The sequence below is a fragment of the Stegostoma tigrinum genome, chromosome 18 (assembly GCF_030684315.1).
Source record: "Stegostoma tigrinum isolate sSteTig4 chromosome 18, sSteTig4.hap1, whole genome shotgun sequence".
Lineage (NCBI taxonomy): Eukaryota > Metazoa > Chordata > Chondrichthyes > Orectolobiformes > Stegostomatidae > Stegostoma > Stegostoma tigrinum.
The window spans coordinates 47245054-47266019 of NC_081371.1; the positions used below are offsets into that span (position 1 = coordinate 47245054).

At 43.4% G+C, this 20966-nt stretch overlaps 2 protein-coding genes across 3 annotated transcripts in view; both read left to right on the forward strand.

The window, feature by feature from the left end:
- LOC125460725 (protein mono-ADP-ribosyltransferase PARP11) overlaps positions 1 to 6104 on the forward strand; it is a 34421-nt gene extending 28317 nt beyond the window's left edge. Inside the window, exon 10 of the mRNA XM_048548527.2 lies at positions 44 to 6104. Coding sequence (XP_048404484.2) covers positions 44 to 180 — 137 coding nt within the window. The 3' untranslated portion in view covers positions 181 to 6104. The remainder of the gene's footprint in view (positions 1 to 43) is intronic.
- Positions 76 to 20966, forward strand: part of LOC125460724 (EF-hand calcium-binding domain-containing protein 4B) — a 129335-nt gene continuing 108444 nt past the window's right edge. The window contains exon 1 of one of the 2 annotated variants that reach the window (XM_059652507.1): positions 76 to 163. The gene's annotated coding sequence lies outside the window, so the exon portion shown is untranslated. Of the gene's footprint in view, positions 164 to 12891; positions 13023 to 20966 lie in introns of those variants that run through there. The other variant, XM_059652509.1, reaches the window with a different exon arrangement.

Below are 20966 nucleotides of genomic sequence, written 5' to 3' on the forward strand. Positions count from 1 at the left end.
ACTAAATCAATTAAACTATGTTATAATGTAACTATTTTTTCAGCTGTCGAGGCCAATTTTGACAGCTCAATCTGTCAACAAGTTGTGGTCATGGAATGGTTGCAGAGGTTTGGACTTAACGCTGGAACTTGCTGCTGTATCGTCAAAGCACTACCTGAATCAAGTAAGGGCATCATCTGAATCTCTACAGCTAAGTCACCCTACTGTATATGAGACCTTAGTGACATTGTGAAGGCCGATGGAGTCGACTATCTGACGTTGACCTTTCACTGTGCTCAGTTAAGTTTGGAGAAATGTGAGTAAAGGCTGTTTGTCAGATAAAGTGGGAGGTGGGTCGAATCGTGTGTTTACTCCCCATCGTGGAACAGCCAACAATCCCCACCAATCCTGCCTTTTCTCTGGCTTGATCATCTTCTGGGAATCCTGCTATTTCAAAGCGTGTGAACTATCTCTAGGGACTTGAAACTGTTAATGTAACTCAGTCTCAATGGTCTAGGAAAGACGGGCATGCTTTTAATATATTAAATTTCATGACCTCCGGGCTTCTAAAACCACCTCACAGATGACTAAATACTTTTGAAGTGTAGTCACTGTTTTTCGAAAGGCACAGACAATTTGTGCACAGCAAACTCCCACAAACGCCTAAGTGATAATGACCAGCCTTTACATAGAATATAGAACACTACAGCACAGAACAGGCCCTTCAGCCCATGATGTTGTGTCGACCTATTGTCCTACTAAGATCAACTACCCTGCAAACCCTACGTTTTACTATCCTCCATGTGCCTACCCAAGAGTCACTTAAAAGTGTCTAAAGTATCTGACTCTACGACCACTGCTGGCAGCGCATTCCACATGTTTGGCCTGCTGTGTTCATCCAGCCTCATGTTTTATTATCTTGGATTCTCCAGCATCTGCAGTTCCCATTATCTCATGACCAGATAAACTGTTTTTTTGAAGGATAAATATTGGCTTTGTCACTAGGGATAACTCTGCAAACTGGTGCCATGGGATTGTGCACATCCATCTGATAGGGCCTTTACATAGAATATAGAACACTACAGCACAGAATAGGCCCTTCAGCCCATGAAGTTGTGTCGACCTATTGTCCTACTAAGATCAACTACCCTGCAAACCCTACATTTTACTATCCTCCATGTGCCTACCCAAGAGTCACTTAAAAATGTCTAAAGTATCTGACTCTACTACCACTGCTGGCAGCGCATTCCACATGCCCACCACTCTCTGTGTAAAGAACCTACTTCTGACATCTCCCCTGTACCTTCTTCCAATCACCTTAAAATTATGCCCCCTTGTAATAGACATTTCCGTCCTGGGAAAAAGTCTCTGGCTATCCACCCTATCTATGCCTCTCATCATCTTGTACACCTCTATCAAGTCACCTCTTCTCCTTCTTCGCTCCAGTGAAAAAAGCCTTAGCTCCTTTAACCTTCCCTCATAAGACCTGCCCTCCAGTCCAGGCAGCATCCTGGTAATCCTCCTCTACATCCTCTCTGAAGCTTCCACATCTTTCCTATAATGAGGTGACCAGAACTGAACACAATATTCCAAGTGATAGTAGAAAATGCAGATGCTGGAGAATCTGAGATAACAAGATGTAGAGCTGGATGAACACAGCAGGCCAAGCAGCATCACTGGTGCAGGAGAGCTGATTTTTCGGGCCTAGACCCTTCTTCAGAAAGATTCCAATATTCCAAGTGTGGCCTAACCGTGGTTTTAGAGAGATGCAGCATAACCTTGTGGCTCTCAAACTGTCAATGAAAGCCAACACACCATATGTCTTCTTTACAACCCTATTGACTTGGCTAGGAACTTTGAGAGATCTATGGACGTGGACCCCCAAGATCTCCCTCTTCTTCCACACTGCCATTAACTCTGTATTCTGCATTCAAATTCGACCTTCCAAAAGGAATCATTTCACACTTTGCTGGGTTGAATTCCATCTGCCACTTCTTTGCCCAGCTCTGCATCCTGTCAATGACCCATTACAACCTGCAACAGCCCTCCATGCTATCCACAACTCCACCAACCTTTGTGTCATCGGCAAACTTACTAGCCCACCCTTCCAATTCATCATCCAAGTCATTTTATAAAGAATATCTTTAGTTAATGCCAAAAGACAGCAATTCTAATTGTGCAGTTCTCCTTCAGTTTCTTCAACTCAGGCTTCTAGATCGGTACAAGAACCCACAATTTTCTGACTTGAAGAACCTTTGGTTTCAACTCGAGTCGCTGTCCAGTGATCCCCGAAGCAAAAGTCTAATCTTTAGCCCTGAATTGAAGTGAGAGGAATCATGATCCTGGTTAGGCGTGGGACTAGATTTACTTCGGATATCTGGTCGGCATGGATGAGTTGGAATGAAGGGCCCCTAATTCTGTGCTGTATATCTCTATGACTCTATGCTTTCACCAATAACCACAATACATTCCAGTTATCTGTTGCTATTAATGTAACTGAAAGTAGAAATGCCAGCAGGCCTAGAGAGTAGGGCATTGAAGAACACTTAAGAAGGTTGGGATTGAAATGATTTTATTGGAGATGCAAGAGTACATTCTAACTAACCGTCAGTACCATTCTGTCTTCATATCTTGGCATGTTATGTTTTTAAGGTTTATGCAGCTTTCCTTTGAAAGCTGTGATACACCTTTCTCTGTTCCAGCATAAATAATCCCAGTGTTTTAAACAGCTCTTAAAAGCGGTCATTTTCATCTCTGGCCTCAGGTTGCCTGCTCGCATTGTACACTTCCTGAGGTGGTAACGTGTATCTTATGACATGATGCAGACTATGTAACTTCCCATTCAAGACAGTACTCACAGTTTATAACTAATATAAATTAGTTAGAGGTAGCAAAAGAATAGAGAGTAGTTGGGACAGACACTGATGCATTTTGAAAGAATCTTGGATTAGTATATAAAGAAGAGGATACTGAGATATGGTGAGAAATTTGTTTTAGGATTGGTTTAAGCTTGCTCCTGTATCTCCAGTAAATTCATCTCAATATCTTTCAGTATTCTTGGATGCCTACCATCTACTTTTCAATCTATTATTGTTTTAAAATAGCTTTCTTTAAGTCATTATCTCCAATGGTGTCTGTTTGATTGGCTCCTACAGTCCTGTGGATGACATTTTTTTTGAAACCTTCACTCTTTGCTCAATCTTGTGTACAGGCACTTGTATCTGAACAATTCTTTGGATTTTTAATATGTTTCTTAAAGTTTGTTTTTACTTATTTTGGGTGCTGTTCATTTTTCATTGTCTCTACCTTCCTAGTTTCTGTTTTTTTTCATTTGTCCTGTCTTCCTAGTTATTTTCTATGCTCAGCATCAATATTTTTAAAGAGTTTTTAAGAAAAGAACCCACATGGTAAATATGGAGCGGATTAAGCAAAAGATATTTCCCAAGTTTGAACATCTTGCTCATTAAAGGGTATAAGGATAAAGCCAGCAAGATAGAACACATCATCCGCTGACACTTCCGCCATCTACAATCCGACCCCCCCCCCACCCAAGTCATTTTTCCATCCCCAACCCTTGTCTGCCTTCCGGAGAGACCACTCTCTCCATGACTCCCTTGTCCGCTCCGCACTCCCCTCCAACCCCACCACACCCGGCACCTTCCCCTGCAACTGCAGGAAGTGCTACACTTGCCCCCACACCTCCTCCCTCACCCCATCCCAGTCCCCAAGATGACCTTCCAGATTAAGCAGATGTTCACCTGGACATCTGCCAATGTGGTATACTGTATCCACTGTACCTGGTGTGGCTTCCTCTACATTGGGGAAACCAAGCGGAGGCTTGGGGACCGCTTTGCAGAACACCTTCACTCGGTTCACAATAAACAACTGCACCTCCCAGTCGCGAACCATTTCAACTCCCCCTCCCATTCTTTAGACGACATGTCCATCATGGGCCTCCTGCAGTGCCACAATGATGCCACCCGCAGGTTGTAGGACCAGCAACTCATATTTCGCTTGGGAACCCTGCAGCCCAGTGGTAACAGCTTCAAAATCTCCCCTTCCCCCACTGCATCCCAAAACCAGTCCAGCTTGTCCCCGCCTCCCTAACCTGTTCTTCGTCTGGCCTATCCCCTCCTCCCACCTCAAGCCACACCTCCATTTCCTACCTACCAACCTCATCCCGCCTCCTTGATCTGTCTGTCCTCCCTGGACTGACCTATCCCCTCCCTACCTCACCTATACTCTCCTCTCCACCTAACTTCTCCTCTATCCATCCTCAGTCCGCCTCCCCCTTTCTCCCTATTTATTTCAGAACCCTCTCCCCATCCCCCTCTCTGATGAAGGGTCTAGGCCCGAAATGTCAGCTTTCGTGCTCCTGAGATGCTGCTTGGCCTGCTGTGTTCATCCAGCTTCACACTTTTGTTATCTTGGATTCTCCAGCATCTGCAGTTCCCATTATCTCTGAACTGTAGGTCAGTCAGTTTAACCTGGGTGGTGGTAAAGCTTCTGGAAGCAATAATCTGGAACAAAGTTTTGTTTGAACAGAAATTATTAGCATTTAAATTTTCTAAATGTCAACAAACATGGTTGAGTTAATTCACTCCCAAATTCAACTTTAGTTGAAAATTGAACTAACATGAGCATTAAAAAAGGGCAAAACGTTTCTTTCTTGTTTTTGACTGTGTTTACCTGTCTGATCGGTCTCAACTTTATGAATATAAACAAACTACTAGAATAGTTATGTAATTCATGATGGACTTCTTTTGTATATTCAGTTACAATTTTTCAAAAGAAAGGTTCCTAACGTTCATAATTCAATATTAATAAAGTTTTAAATATGATTCTACTACATTTTCTTCGAATAATTATGAAGAAAAACCAGTAGCATGAAAATGAGGCACAAATCAAGACCATCAGCAGCACTCACTAAATGGAGCACCCTGTGAAAGCCTATTTAAGAGTAGGTAGGTGATGCTAGAACTGTATAAAACATTGGTTAGGCCACAGCTAGAGAATTGTGTGCAGCTCTAGAATTCATATTATAGGAAGGATGTGACTGCACTGGAGAGGGTGCAAAGGAAATTCACCAGGATGTAGCCTGGGCTGGAGTGCTTTAGTTATGAAAAGAAATTGGACAGACTCTGTCAGGAGACTGAGGGACATTTTTAAAATTGATTTCTGGGACGTGGGCAGCAACGGCTGGCCAACATTTATTGCCCATTCCTGTTGCCCTTGAGAAGGTGGTGAAGAGCTGCCTTCTTGAACTGCTGCAATCCATGTGCTGAAGGTAGACCCGCAAAGCCCTTAGGGAAAGAATTCAGGATTTCAATTCAGATGTATAAAATTATGAACATCATAGGCAGGTTTGATGGGAAGAAACCTTTCCCCCGGTGGAGAGATCAGTGACCAGTGGGGCAATAGGGTTACAGGATATGTTAGGGGAAAAAAGCCTTCTACACAGATGGTGGTGCAAATTTGCAATTCATTACCTGTAAGGGTTGTAGAGGCATATGCCTTCATAAGTATTTAGATGTGAACTTGTGATGCCAAGGAGTATGAGGCCAAGGGTTGGAAAATGGCAGGTAGTCAGGTGGTTGTTTTTGACCCATGCAGACTTGATGGACCAAAGGTTCTTTTTAATGCTGGAGACCTTTATAATTCTAAATTGTGTATACTAAATTTTGCATGAGGTCAGACTGATGATCTAAGTCTGCTATATTGCATTGCATCTCTGGATCTCTGAGCAAAGTCATGACATGGCAGACTTAGATTTTGAGAATGCTTGTCATCCTCAGCCCAAAACCACCACAGGTACTAAAAGATTTTTTAAAAAGTTGATGAATTAATTATCATTGTGAATTTTTAGGTTAGTTTAAACTCTTATACTGAGCATATGAAATTTTCCACACTGCATTAAAATTTTTCAGGAAACAAAGACTGATGGTGACACAATTTCAAATTGCATGGGTTTTCGCATTATGCCAATTTTCTTTTATACTTTATAATGTGACATCATAATGTAAGATCAGCAGCAGCAGTCATGAAGTGTATGTAAGTTTAATGCTTTTGCAGAAGAAAACCAACCCCGTGCTATAGGTAACAAAGTGTGGAGCTGGATGATCACAGCAGGCCAAGCAGCATCTTAGAGCACAAAAGCTGACGTTTCAGGCCTAGACCCTTCATCAGAAAAGGGGGATGGGGAGAGGGTTCTGAAATAAGTAGGGAGAGAGGGAGAGGCGGACTGAAGATGGATAGAGGAGAAGATAGATGGAAAGAAGAGTATGGGTGGGGAGGTAGGGAGGGGATATGTCAGTCCGGGGAGGACAGACAGGTAAAGGGGGCAGGATGAGGTTAGTAGGTAGGAAATGGAGGTGCGGCTGGAGGTGGGAGGAGATAGGTAAGAGGAAGAACAGGTTAGGGAGGCGGGGACAAGCTGGGCAGGTTTTGGGATGCAGTGTGGGGAGGGGAGATTTTGAAGCTTGTGAAATCCGCATTAATACCATTGGGCTGCAGGGTTCCCAAGCGGAATATGAGTTGCTGTTCCTGCAACCTTCGGGTGGCATCATTATGGCACTGCAGGAGGCCCATGATGGACATGCCATCTAAGGAATGGGAAGAGGAGTTGAAATGGTTCGCGACTGGGAGGTGCAGTTGTTTATTGCGAACCAAGCGTAGGTGTTCCGCAAAGCCTCCAAATGTCCCCAAGCCTCTGCTTGGTTTCTCCAATATAGAGAAATGGAGCGGAGGGCTGCCCTTTCTGCGGGGGAGAGGCTGGAGTGGGTGAGAGGGGTGGAGAGGTTGAGGCGGTTGATGTCTCAACGGCAGTTGGAGATGAAGAGGTCAAGGGAAGGTAGGAGGCCTGGGGGTGGTGTCCAGGAGAAGGACTTGTGTCGGAGGCAGGTGAAGGGGTCAGTGGACAGAGGGTTAGGCTCCCATTAGAGAAGTAAGCGTGGAGACGGAGGCGGCGGCAAAACTGCTCGATGTCCAGATGTGACTGGTATTCATTGATGTGTGGGTGGAGGGGGTGAAAGGTGAGCCCCTTGCTGAGGGCTGACCGTTCGTCTTCGGTCTGGGGGGGATGGTGAAAATTTGGCAGGGCTCAGTGTGGCTGTCTTCTCTGGGGTTGCTGGCTGTGTAGGTGGTTGGCCATGGGTACCCGCACGGGCCCAAGCTATGCCTGCCTCTTTGTAGGTTATGTGGAACAGTCCCTCTTTCACACCTACACTGGCCCTAAACCCCACCTCTTCCTCTGTTACATTGATGACTGTATCGTCACCGCCTCATGCTCCGAAGAGGAGCTCTAACAGTTCATTCATTTCACCAACATCTTCCACCCCAACCTTCAGTTCACCTGGACCATCTCCAACACATCCCTCACCTTCCTGGACCTTTCTGTCTCCATCTCAGGCAACCACCTACAAACTGATGTCCATTTCAAGCCCACCGACTCCCACAGTTACCTGGAATACACCTCCTCCCACCCACCTTCCTGCAAAAATTCCATCCCCTATTCCCAATTCCATTGCCTCTGCCGCATCTGCTCCCAGGAAGAGGCATTCCACTCTCGTAGATCCCAGATGCCCTTGTTCTTCACAGACCACGACATCCCCCGTGCAGTGGTCAAGAACACCCTCGACCGTGTCTCCCGCATTTACCGCAACGCATCCCTCACACCCTGCCCCCGCAATAACCACCAAAAGGGAATCTCCCTAGTCCTCACACACCACCCCACCAACCTCCGGATACAACGCATCATCCTCTGACACTTCTGCCATCTACAATCTGACCCCACCACTAAGGACATTTTTCCAACCCCACCCTTGTCTGCTGTCCGGAGAGACCACTCTCTCCGCGACTCCCTTGTCTGCTCCAAACTCCCCTCCAACCCCACCACACCTGGCACTTGCCCCTGCAACCTTAGGAAGTTCTACACCTGCCCCCACACCACCTCCCTCACCCCTATTCCAGTCGCCAAGATGACTTTCCACATCAAGCAGATGTTTACCTGCACATCTGCCAATGTGGTATGCTGCATCCGCTGTACTACATCTACATTGGGGAAATCAAGTGGAGGCTTGGGGACTGCTTTGCAGAACACCCACAATCGGTTTGCAATAAACAACTGCACCTCCCAATCGCGAACTATTTCAACTCCCCCTCCCATTCCTTATACTACATGTCCATCCTGGGCCTCCTGCAGTGCCATAATGATGCCACCCGTAGGTTGCAGAAACAGCAACTCATATTCCGCTTGGGAACCTTGCAGCCCAATGGTATCCTCTCTGATGAAGGGTCGAGGCCCGAAACGCCAGCTTTTGTGCTCCTGAGATGCTGCTTGGCCTGCTGTGTTCATCCAGCTTCATACTTTGTTATCCTCAATTCTCCAACATCTGCAGTTCCCATTATCTCTGAGCGCAATGGTATCAATGTGGGTTTCACCAGCTTCAAAATCTTCCCTACCCCCACTGCATCCCAAAACCAGCCCAGCTCGTCCCCGCCTGCCTAATCTGTTCTTCCTCTCACCTATTCCCTCCTCCCACCTCCAGCCACACCTCCATTTCCTCCCTACCAACCTCATCCCGCCCCCTTGACCTGTCCGTCCTCCCCTCCATACCTCCCCACCCATACTCTCCCCTCCACCTATCTTCTCCTCTGTCCATCTTCAGTCTGCCTCCCCGTCTCTTCCTAATTATTTCAGAATCCTCCCCCCATCCCCCTTTTCTGATGAAGGTTCTAGGCCCAAAACGTTGGCTTTTGTGCTCCTAAGATGCTGCTTGGCCTGCTGTGTTCATCCAGCTGCACACTTTGTTCTCTCTGATTCTCCAGCATTTGCAGTTCCCCTTATCTCCAGAGTATTGCAATAAATTTGGTTCCGTACTTGTGGAAGCATTGGAGATATTTCAGACAAGGGTCGCTAGATTTATCCCAGATATGAAATATTTGTCTTACGAGGACAGATTGAACAGTTTAGGCCTATACTGTCCAGAGTTTAGAAGAACAAGAAGCGATCTAATTGAGGTATATAAGATGCTAAAGAAAATGAACAAAATAGACGTGGAGCTGATGTTGTCCCCCTTTGGTGCAATTTAGAATGAGAGATGACAATTTTAGGCTAAGGGGTGGAAGAATTAAAACAGAGATGAGGAAGAATTACTTCTCTGAAAAGGTCATGAATCTGTGGAATTCTCGACTCAGAGTGCAGTGGATGCCTGGACACTAAATAAATTTAAGGAGGTAGATCTTTAACAACAGGTTAATGAGTTATGGGAAAGGGGCAGGAAGATGGTATTGGGGTCAAGATGAGATCAGTCATTATTGGATTAAATGGAGGAGCAGGCTCGAGGGGTTGAATTGCCTACATCTGCTGCAGATCTTTTATTTTTATGGTAATTGATTAGTAACTTGGATGTCATGGCCAAAACAATGTTTTCAAAAAAATGCAGTTGTCTTACTAAGACTCACTGTTGTCTTAGTTGATGGATTCTTCCAATGTTTTGGGTGAGTGTTTAGCAGAAAAATAAACTGTTTTAGAGTGAAGGTTAATGTAATTTCATGTGATGGTGGACCAAATCTTGATTTGCATGAGCAGTTGTAAATAGTATTAGAAGGATGGGGGGACATTGGCTTTCCAGTGCACTTGTTCATCCTGAAGGCTATATTCCCCTCAAATGTCAAAAATCCTTGATGATAGAAACCTCTCCATTTGGATGTATCCAAGTTGCTTTTTCCTATGTGTTGAATTCCAGCTTTCAACCTTTGAGGTTGGTTTTCATACTGTCTTTGCATCTCAGTTTGGGAAGATCAGTGGTGTGGGCTTCCCCACTCAGTTGCTGCAGAGCGTTGCCTTTGATATATGGAAATCCCACATGCAATTCATCTGACCGCCTCAGCAAAGCTGAACTTTTTGCTTAGTATGCTCTTGATGGCTAGGCAGTGCTTTGGGAGAAGTATCGGAGAGTCTGTCATGCACCTGATATTGAAAAAAGAGCTCACAGAGTCATGATAGAATGCTTAAAGTTGTTTAATGCAATATTTGTAGATTGCCTGGGAGATGGGGATTTCCTGAATTGAATTTTTTTGGAAACTACCTCACAGTCTGAAACCAGGGGAATTCAACCAACAACAATTGTTCCAGGAAGACAGCCTTTTCTCACAAGTTTAACTGTGGCAAAAATGTCTTCAAGTTACTCGCCAGTTTTTATTTCTTTGTTTCTGCACAAAGATGGTATTAGCTCTTGTTCAAAGGGTACATACATATCTGAGTAATCAAACTATTTGTCAATAATCTTTGCGGCCTTGTTTTAGTAAGTTTGTTTTGGTTACAAATGAAACCTGGCTAATTAGTTCTTAATGCTGAACCTCACACAGTCTGAGACCTGTATAGTTAGGCATATCATCAACCTGGCTAAATTTAAAACGTGTTCTGTCCAGTGAAGGAGTAAGACCAGAAAAAGAAACCATACACTCTTCTGTATAAATGTATCTTTAACTCGGTTACAACAGTGCACTCATCTGCGAAAAAGAATGCACTAGGCTGAAGGTCAGTAACTTCCTGCAAGCCTAGAATCTTTGTAAGTTGAAGAGTTGGTATCTGTCCTCAACTTAATTTATACCCCAATGTAAAAATGTTTGAGTACATACTAGATCAAAGTTGAGACATATATGGCAAACAGAGCTGGAGACAATTTATAATCTCCGTTGGTGGCAGGATAATGTACCACTTTGCATGATGCTGGCCGTCGAGTGAAAGACATCAATCATCCTGAGTGAATTCCCTGGAATGAACCCTTGACCTACACCTGTTGTTCCTTTCTTGTCTTTTACTTTCAAACTCATGATATCACTGCAAAGCTGCATCGTTGTCAGCGTATGAATCTGTGTGTGTAACACAATTAAAGGGATATAGCTCATGGCTGCATAGTATTTTAGATAACCAATTGTTTAAATGGTAAATTTGTTCTTTGAAGAAACCTGGTGAAAGTCTATTTTGTTGAAAGGAGGAATGTAAAGAAACAATTTGAACATTTTGGTATTAAATATAACATGTACCTATTTGGTACGACTCATGGAATAATGGGGCTTGATTACCAGTGCAGTTTTCCTGTCCAGGTTGTAACAATTGAATAACATTTTATGACAAACCTTGATGGCAAGGACATGCTAGATATAACATTTTTAGGAGTCCTACGTAAATCTAATTATTATCCTTAAATTATAGTAGATCTCCTGGGGCATTGCTTGCATAAATTGGATGAATAAATTACAATGTATTGTATTCTGCTGCTAATCTGCAATGTGTTTTCTGCCCTGTCATTTTATTTTCAGTCTCCTGTTAGGCTGGCATTGCCACTCTGAAGAAGCTGACAGTGGGCTTTCTCCTTAGCCTGGTGTAGTCAAGGTGGTGGAGTCTAAAGATTCATTAAATGAGTAGAAAGAAATAATTGGACAATAGAACCTTTAGCAATGATTAACTGTGAATGAGTGTCATAAGAAGTATGTTAGTACATCGTGGGCACAACTAAATATGTGGTTTAATTAAGAGTAAATCATGACAACTTAGATGGAGTCGTATTGTGAAGAGATGTGATCCAAATGTTAATTTTTAATAGATTAGGTGGACCTATATTCGTATGACTTGACATTTTAAACAAAGGACATTTTGTTAAGCATAAGGCTTTGGATATAGCAGCAACAATTTTGTACCTGCAAAGAGCAGGAAGCTTGGATGGACAGAATCAGTCTGGAAAACTTTGAGAGAAAAGTCACATGGGTAGACATTGTATATTTGAACAGTGCAAAAGTTTGAGACCTGCATGAGAATCGACAGTCCATTGCGCCTTTTCTTTCCCCTTTATAATTCATCTCAAAATGCATGAGCTGAAAAATCCACTAAAAGTTACCTTTACCAGTTGTAGAAGTTTCCTGAAGTGAATTTATTGGAAACTGCTCTTTGTCTCTAACAAAAGGGTGTTTGCCATCTGTTCTTGGAAGGAGGCCCAGTACCAGCAGGTTACAAATGTTCAGGATCACTTTATAATCAGAACATTATATTTGAGAGGAGCCAAGGCTTTTTTTTATGAGACATTGTCATGGAGTCATACAGCACGGAAACAGACCCTTCGGTCCATCTAGTCCGTGCTGACTTATATTCCTAAACTAAACTAGTCCCACGTGCCTGTGTTTACCCATCATCCCTCCAAACCTTTCATATTCATGTACTTATCCAAATGTCTTTTAAATGTTGTAACTGTACTTGCATCCATCACTTCCTCAGGCAGTTCATTTCCACAGATGAACCGCTCCATAGGTAAGAAAAAAAAATTGCCCCCATGTCTCTTTTAAATCTTTCTCCTCTCACCTTAAGAATATGTTCCCAAGTTTTGAACTCCCTACCTTAGGGAAAAGACCTTTGCTATTCACCCTACCTATGATCCTGATGACTTTATAAACTTCAGTAAGGCCACCCCTCATCTTCCTATGCTCTAGTGAAAGAAGTTCCAGCCTGTCCAGCTATTTTTATAACTCAAACCCTCCATTCGCAGCAACATGCTGGTAAATATTTTCTGAACCCTCTACTTGGTCAAAGTATCTTAAAATTAATATTGTGCAAAGTTTTCATTTTTTTATTTCTCCTCAGCCCTTGAGCATAAATTATTTTTACAGGATATATATATCTATATTATATATATTTGCATAATCAAAACTGTTTGTCCATAATCTCTGCATCTTTTGTGTAAGTTTGTCTTTGGTAATAAACCAATTATTTGTAATCTGAAGAAACCTGACTGACTTGTTCTTAATCCTGAACCTAACACTATCTGAGTCCTGTATAATTAACCAAAACACCAACCTAATTACATTTAAAATTTGTTGTGACCAGCAGCGGAATGGGCCTAGAAAAGGAAACAGTTGCACACCTTCAAGCTCTGTCATTACGGTCATAAAAATGTTTGTCATTGCTGGAAGAGTTGAGAGCCAGAGGACACCAAATCAAGATGATCAACTAAAAAAGCAATGATATGTGAAAGATCATCATTACACAGGCAAGTGGTTACAATCTGGATTGCAGTGCCCAGAGACACATGATGGCTTTCAAGAGAAAATTTGATATTCACCTAAAAGGGAAGAAAATTGGGACTTTTGAGAATAGTCAGGATGGTAAGGCAAGGTAGGTAGTTTTTGCAGAGAGCTGGCAGGGTTTCAATGGGCCAAATGTTTATATGTGATTGTATTGATATCCCATGGCAGAACTAATATGACTGAGGGAAGAAATGATCTGAGAACCAAGAGCATAAGAAGTAGAACCGGAGTAAGCCATTCAGCCCGCAGTCAGTAAGATCATGGTTGATCTTTCCCAAGGCTCAACTTCTGTTTTGTGGCAGCTCATCATTGCCCTCAGCTCTTTGATATTTCAAAAATCTGCCAGAGAATTCCAGACACTCACTATGCTCTGAGCTAAAAAAAAGTCCTGCATTCCAGTTTTAAATGAGTGTCCCTTGTTCTGTAACTGTGCCATCTAGTTTGAGATTTTCATGCTAGTAGAATCACCGTCTGGACATGTAACCTGTCAAGCCCAACTCAGAATCCTGTATGTTTGAGTAAAATCATTCCTCATCCTTCTAAACTCAAAAGAATAAAGGCCTAAACTGGCAATTTTTGACAAACCACCCCTTCATCCCAGGAATCGGCTCAGTGATTCATTTGAATAACCATTAGAACATAGAACATAGAACGTTACAGCGCATTAATGGCAGTATTTTTTACATACAGGGACTAAAACTCTGCATGGTACTCCATTTGTACAGTTGAAACAAGACTTCCTATTTTTAACCTCCAACTCCTTAGCAAAGACCAAAATTGCATTTACCACCTTAATTACTTGTTGAACTTTTATGCCAACTTTTCACATTTCATGCAGAAGAGCATCCAGATCCCTCTGTACTTTTTTTTTGGAACCTCTGTCCATTTAAATAGATAGTCTGCCTTTTGATTCTTCCCATCTAAATGCATGACCTCACACATTCCTACGTTTCATCTGCTAAGTTTTTGCCCACTCACTCTCATATCCAAATCCCTTTGTAGAGTTCACATGACCTCACAATATGTCCTCTCACCTATTTTTGTACCAGGAGCAAATCTGGATAAATTACACTCTGCTCCATGCTCCAAGTCACTAATATAAAGTTGAAATAATTGAAGCCCATGACTACTGGGACTCTATGAGTTATATTTTTTCCAACCTATAAAAGACCAATTAATCCCTTCTCTCTGTCTCCTTTTCTTTTGAAACCATTGAATGTAGGCCACCAGTCCTGGCAGCCTACTTGCCTTCAGTCCCATTAGCTTATCAAATACTTTTCCCTCATGAAAGACACTGATAGAAGATTTGTCCTCCCATAAGACCTTGCTTATCTAATATCTTTTGGATGTTTACAGTGAAGACCAATGTAAAATATTAGTTTAAATTATTTGCCTTCCACAAAAGTGGCCCCCATGCCGACCAAAATGTCCATCTACACCATCCCCGTTTCCCTGCACTCGGTCCATATCTCTCTAAACCTTTCCTATCCATGTATTCATACAAATGATTTTTAAATATTGTTAATATACCCACCTCAACCACTTATGCTAGTTCATTCTATATGCATACCACCCTCTTGTGTAAAAAAAAGGTTGCCCCTTAGGTTCCTCAAGTTTGTTTTTATATTTCTTGCCAATTTACTTTCATAATCAAATTTCTCCCTCTTTATTAGCTTTTTAGGCTGTTGCTCATTCCTAAAATAGAAAATCTGAATACTGTTTCTATGCTTTTGTTTTCAAAATGGCAGCAGAGTAACAGCATAGCGTGCGGGTTGCTTAACTCCATCCACTTAACTGTTTTTCTTCTTTCTACACTTTTATTTGTTTCCATTTATTATTATACCTTTTAGCAACTTTGGTGGTAGGCATCTTCTCCCAGCCCAGGACCAGCGACAGGGTAGCTTTCAACAACCTGGAATGGCAGTGTAGGCCTGGCACCTGGTGTAGCGGTCTCCCAGTGTGGTAGTCTCGACCTGGAGTGGTGGTCTTTCCCCAGCATGGAGTCTACTTAAGTAGCTTCTAGGTATTCCAACAGTCCATCATGGAGGTCTTGTCCCAGCACGGAGCTTTTGTCCTTGCTTCGGAGGCATCTTCTGAGTCTTCCTACGCCAAGTGTGGGGATCCCATCTTGGCCCTGCGTGGCGGTCTCGGTCTGGCCCTACATGGCGGCTTCAGCCTGGTTTTCCAGCGTATCCCAAAGCTAGGAGTCATTATTGCATTGTGATGAACATTTACTTTTTGATTCTATTTACAACTTAGAACATAGAACATTACAGCACAGTACAGGCCCTTCGGCACTCGATGTTGTGCCAACCTGTCATACCGATCTCAAGCCCATCTAACCTACACTATTCCATGTACGCCCATATGCTCATCCAATGAAGAGTTAAATGTACCTAAAGTTGGCGAATCTACTACCGTTGCAGGCAAAGCGTTCCATTCCCTTACTGCTCTCGGAGTAAAGAAACTACCTATGACATCTGTCCTATATCTTTCACCTCTCAATTTAAAGCTATGCCCCCTCGTGCTCGCCGTCACCATCCTAGGAAAAAGGGTCTCCCTATCCACCCTATCTAACCCTCTGATTATTTTATATGTTTCAATTAAGTCACCTCTCAACCTTCTTCTCTCTAATGGAAACAACCTCAAGTCCCTCAGCCTTTCCTTGTAAGACCTTCCCTCCATACCAGGCAACATCCTAGTAAATCTGCTCTGCACCATTTCCAAAGCTTCCACATCCTTCTTATGTTCTACAGTTGTGACCAGAACTGTACACAATACTCCCAAGTGCGGCCGCACCAGAGCTTTGTACAGCCTCACCATAACCTCTTGGTTCCGGAACTCGATCCCTCTATTAATAAAAGCTAAAACACTATATGCCTTCTTAACAGCCCTGTCAACCTGGGTGGCAACTTTCAAGGATCTGTGTACATGGACACCGAGATCTCTCTGCTCATCTACATTGCTAAGAATCTTACCATTAGCCCTGTACTTTGCCTTCCGTTTACTCCTACCAAAGTGCATCACCTCACACTTGTCTGCATTAAACTCCATTTGCCACCTCTCAGCCCAGCTCTGCAGCTTATCTATGTCTCTCTGCAACCTACAGCATCCTTCGTCACTATCCACAACTCCACCGACCTTAGTGTCGTCTGCAAATTTACTAACCCATCCTTCTACGCCCTCATCCAGGTCATTTATAAAAATGACAAACAGCAGTGAAACCAACACTGACCCTTGCGGTACACCACTAGTAACTGGTCTGCAGGATGAACATTTCCCATCAACTACCACCCTCTGTCTTCTTTCAGCAAGCCAATTTCCGATCCAAACTGCTATCCTCCAGTCATCTGGCACTATTCCTGTAGACAATGACGAGTTAAAGATCAATGCGAAAGGCTCAGCAATCTCCTCCCTGGCTTCCCAGAGGATCCGAGCATAAATCCCATCCGGCCCAGGGGACTTAGAAATCCTTTAGAAGGTGAAGATAGCTAATACCTCTTCCTTGTGAACCTCAATCCCACCTCGTCTAGTAGCCTGTATCTCCGTATTCTCCTCGACAACATTGTCGTTTTCTAGAGTGAATACTGTTGAAAAATATTCATTTAGTGCTTCCCCTATCTCATCTGACTCCACACACAACTTACCACTACTATCCTTGATTGGGCCTAACCTTACTTTCGTCATTCTTTTATTCCTTAAATACCTATAGAAAGCCTTAGGGTTTACCCTGATCCTATCCGCCAACAACTTCTCACGTCTCCTCCTGGCTCTTCTGAGCTCTCTCTTTCCCCTGGTAAGTCCCCCCCCCCAACAGTATCCAAAACGGTATACTTATTGTTGAGGGGAATGGCCACAGGGGATCCCTGCGCTGCCTGCCGGTTCCCTTTCCGTCCCCTGACCGTAACCCATCTGCCTTTTTCCCGTACTTGAGGAGTGACTACCCCCCTGTAACTCCTCTCAATAACCCCCACTGCCTCCCGAATGATCCGAAGTTCATCCAGCTCCAGCTCCAGTTCCCTAACGCAGTTTTCAAGGAGCTGGAGTTGGGTGCGCTTCCTGCAGATGTAGTCAGCAGGGACACTAGTGGTGATCCTTACCTCCCACATTCTGCAGGAGGAACATTCAACTGCCCTGACCTCCGTTCCCATTATTCTAAATTCCCAAGGCTTAAAAAATAAAGAATAAAAAATGAACTTGTTACCTTACCAATCAGGCACACAGTACCTTTTTTATTGGTTAGAGGAGGAGGATGGGTGGGAGACACTACCCGGGTAGTGTTTTGGGTAACGCAACCACACAAATATATTACCTCACTCACTCACCAGTCCCGTGTCGGCTCCTGCTCAGCGTCCCTCCACCTATTCACGAGGTAAGCTTTTTAAAATTCAAAAACTGTGACTCACTGGCTTCCCGACAGGCTCCTGCTCCAAGCTCCCGCTCGCTCTGCTGCTACAACCTTCTGTCATTAATATAGGTGCTGTGGTAAAAATACACATGACAATCAATTGTTATTCCGCTTTGTATGACTTTGGCTTTCATTTTTGATTGGGTGCTTTCCTTGACCACCTTTGTTAACCAGGCACCTCTGTCATCAAATCCTCCTTTATGACTGGAATAAATTTTTTGCTGAGCATTATGAAATATCTGCTACTGCGCATTCTCTGATTTGCACCTTGGTCAATTTTCCCAGCCCACTTTAGCTAATGTCTTCTTCATACCCCTGTAATTGTCCTTATTAAGTTGATTTGAGGCCCATGTTGCTTTCCTTCACATTGAACTTAAAATTCTGCTATGTTGTGATTTCTACCCCTGAGAGAATCCTTAACTATAAGATCTGTTATTAATCCTATCACATTACACTTTATCAGACCTAAAATAGCCTGTTCTTGGCTACGTGAGGCAACTCTTTGGGGTCCTACAGATGACTCCCACTGATAACTCTTAGAACATAGAACATAGAACATTACAACGCAGTACAGACCTTCAGCCCTCAATTTTGCGCCAACCTGTGAAAACAATCTGATGCCCATCCAACCTACACTATTATGTTATCATCCATATGTTTATCCAACGACCATTTAAATGCCCTTAAAGTTGGTGAGTCTACTACTGTTGCAGGCAGGGCATTCCACACCCTTACTACTCTCTGAATAAAGAATCTGCCTCTGACATCTGTCTTATATCTATCACCCCTCAATTTAGCCCCCTTGTGCTAGCCATCATCATCCGAGGAAAAAGGCTCTCACTGTCCACCCTATCTAATCTTCTGACCATCTTGTATGTTGCTGTTAAGTCACCTCTTAACCTTCTTCTCTCTAACGAAAATAGCCTCAAGTCCCTCAGCCTTTCCTCATAAGACCTTTCCTCCATACCAGGCAACATCCTGGTAAATCTCTGCACCCTCTCCAATGCGTCCACATCCTTCCTATAATGCAGCAACCAGAACTGTATGCAATACTCCAAGTGCGGCCGCACCAGAGTTCTGTACAGCTGCAACATGACCTCATGGCTCTGAAACTCAATCCCTCTACCAATAAAACCTAACACTCTGTACGCCATCTTAACAACCCTATCAACCTGGGCGGCAACTTTCTGGGATCTATGCACATGGACACTGAGATCCCTCTGCTCGTCCACACTACCAAGAATCTTACCATTAGTCCAGTGCTCTGTGTTCCTGTTACTCCTTCCAAAGTGAATCACCTCTCATTTTTCCACATTAACCTCCATTTGCCACCTCTCAGCTCAACTCTGCAGCTTATCTATGTCCCTCTGTAACCTGCAACATTCTTCCGCAATATCTACAACTCCACCGACTTTAGTATCATCCACAAATTTACTTACCCATCCTTCTATGCCCTCATCCAGGTCATTTATAATAATGACAAACAGCCCCCAAAACAGATCCTTGCAGGACACCACGAGTAACTGAACTACAGGATAAACATTTCTCATCAACCACCACGCTCTCTTCTTAAAGCTAGCCAATTTCGGATCCAAAACACTACATCATTCTCAATCCCATGCCTCCGAATTTTCTGCAATAGCCTACTGTGGGAAACCTTATCAAACGCTTTACTGAAATCCAAATATATCACATCAGCCGCTTTACCTTCTTCCATCTGTTTGGTCACCTTCTCAAAGAACTCAGTAAGGTTTGTGAGGCACGACCTACCCTTCACAAAACCGTGTTGACTATCCCTAATCAAATTATTCCTTTCTAGATGATTATAAATCCTATCTCTTATAATCCTCTCCAACACTTTACCCACAACCGAAGTAAGGCTCACTGGCTTATAATTACCAGAGTTGTCTCTACTCCCCTTCTTGAACAAGGGGACAACATTTGCTATTCTCCAGTCTTCTGGCACAATTCCTGTAGACAATGATGACATAAAGATCAAACCTAAAGGCTCTGCAATCTCCTCCGTAGCTTCCCAGAGAATCCTAGGATAGATCCCATCTGGCCCAGGGGACATATCTACTTTCACATTTTCCAGAATTGCTAACACCATCTCTCCTCATGAACCTCAATCCCATCTAGTCTAATGGTCTGTATCTCAGTATTCTCCTTGACAGCATAGTATTCACTTATACTTTATATTCACTTTACACTTGATCATTAAATACTGACAAAATATATTCATTTAGCGCCTCTGCTATCTCTTCGGACTCCACGCATAACTTCCCACTACTGTCTTTGACTGGCCCTTATCTTACTTTAGTCATTCTTTTATTCCTGTCGTATCTATAGAAAGCTTTCGGGTTTTCCTTGATCCTACCTGCCATAGACTTCTCATGTCCCCTCCTGGCTCCTCTTAGCTCTCTCTTTAGGCCCTTCCTGGCTAACTTGTAACTCTCAAGCACCCTAATTGAGCCTTCACCCCTTATCTTACATAAGCCCCCTTCTCCCTCTTGAAAAGAGATTCAACTTCTTTAGTAAACCACGGTTCCCTCATTCAATCACTTCCTCCCTGCCTGACAGGCACATACTTATCAAGGACACGCAGTAGCTGTTCCTTGAACAAGCTCCACATTTCAATTGTGCCCAGCCCTGCAGTCTCCTTCCCCATCTTATGCACCCTAAGTCTTGTCTAATCGCCTCATAATTGCCTTTCCCCCAGCTTTAACTCTTGCCCTGCAGTATATACCTATCCCTTTCCATCGCTACAGTACACGTAACCAATTTATGGTCACTATCACCAAGCAGCTCACCTACCTACAAATCTAACACCTGGCGTGGTTCATTACCCAGTACAAAATCCGATGTGGCCTTGCCTCTTGTTGGCCTATCTACATACAGTGTCAGGAAACTTTCCTACACACACCGGACAAAAACTGACCCATCTAAAGTACTCAAACTATAGTGTTTCCAGTGAATATTTGGAAAGTTAAAATCCCCCATAACAACCACCCTGTTACTTTTGCTCCTATCCAGAATCATCTTTGCAATCCTTTCCTCTATATCTCTGGAACTTTTCAGAGGCCTATAGAAAACTCCCAACAGGGTGACTTCCTTTCCTGTTTCTAACCTCAGCCCATAATACCTCAATAGACAAGTCCTCATCAAAGATCCTTTCTACAACCGTAATACTGTCCTTGACTAACAATGCCACACCTCCCCCTCTTTTACCACCTTCCCTGATCTTACTGAAGCATCTAAACCCTGGAACCTGCAACAACCATTCCTGTCCCTGCTCTATCCATGTCTTTAAACCCATGCTGCAAGTTCACCCACCTTATTCTGAGGCTCCTGGCATTGAAGTAGACACACTTCAAGCCACCTTCCTGCCTGCTGGTACACTCCTGCGACCTTGAAACCTTATTCATGACCTTGATACTCTCTACCTCCTGTACATTGGAGCTACAATTCACATTCCCGTCCCCCTGCTGAATTAGTTTAA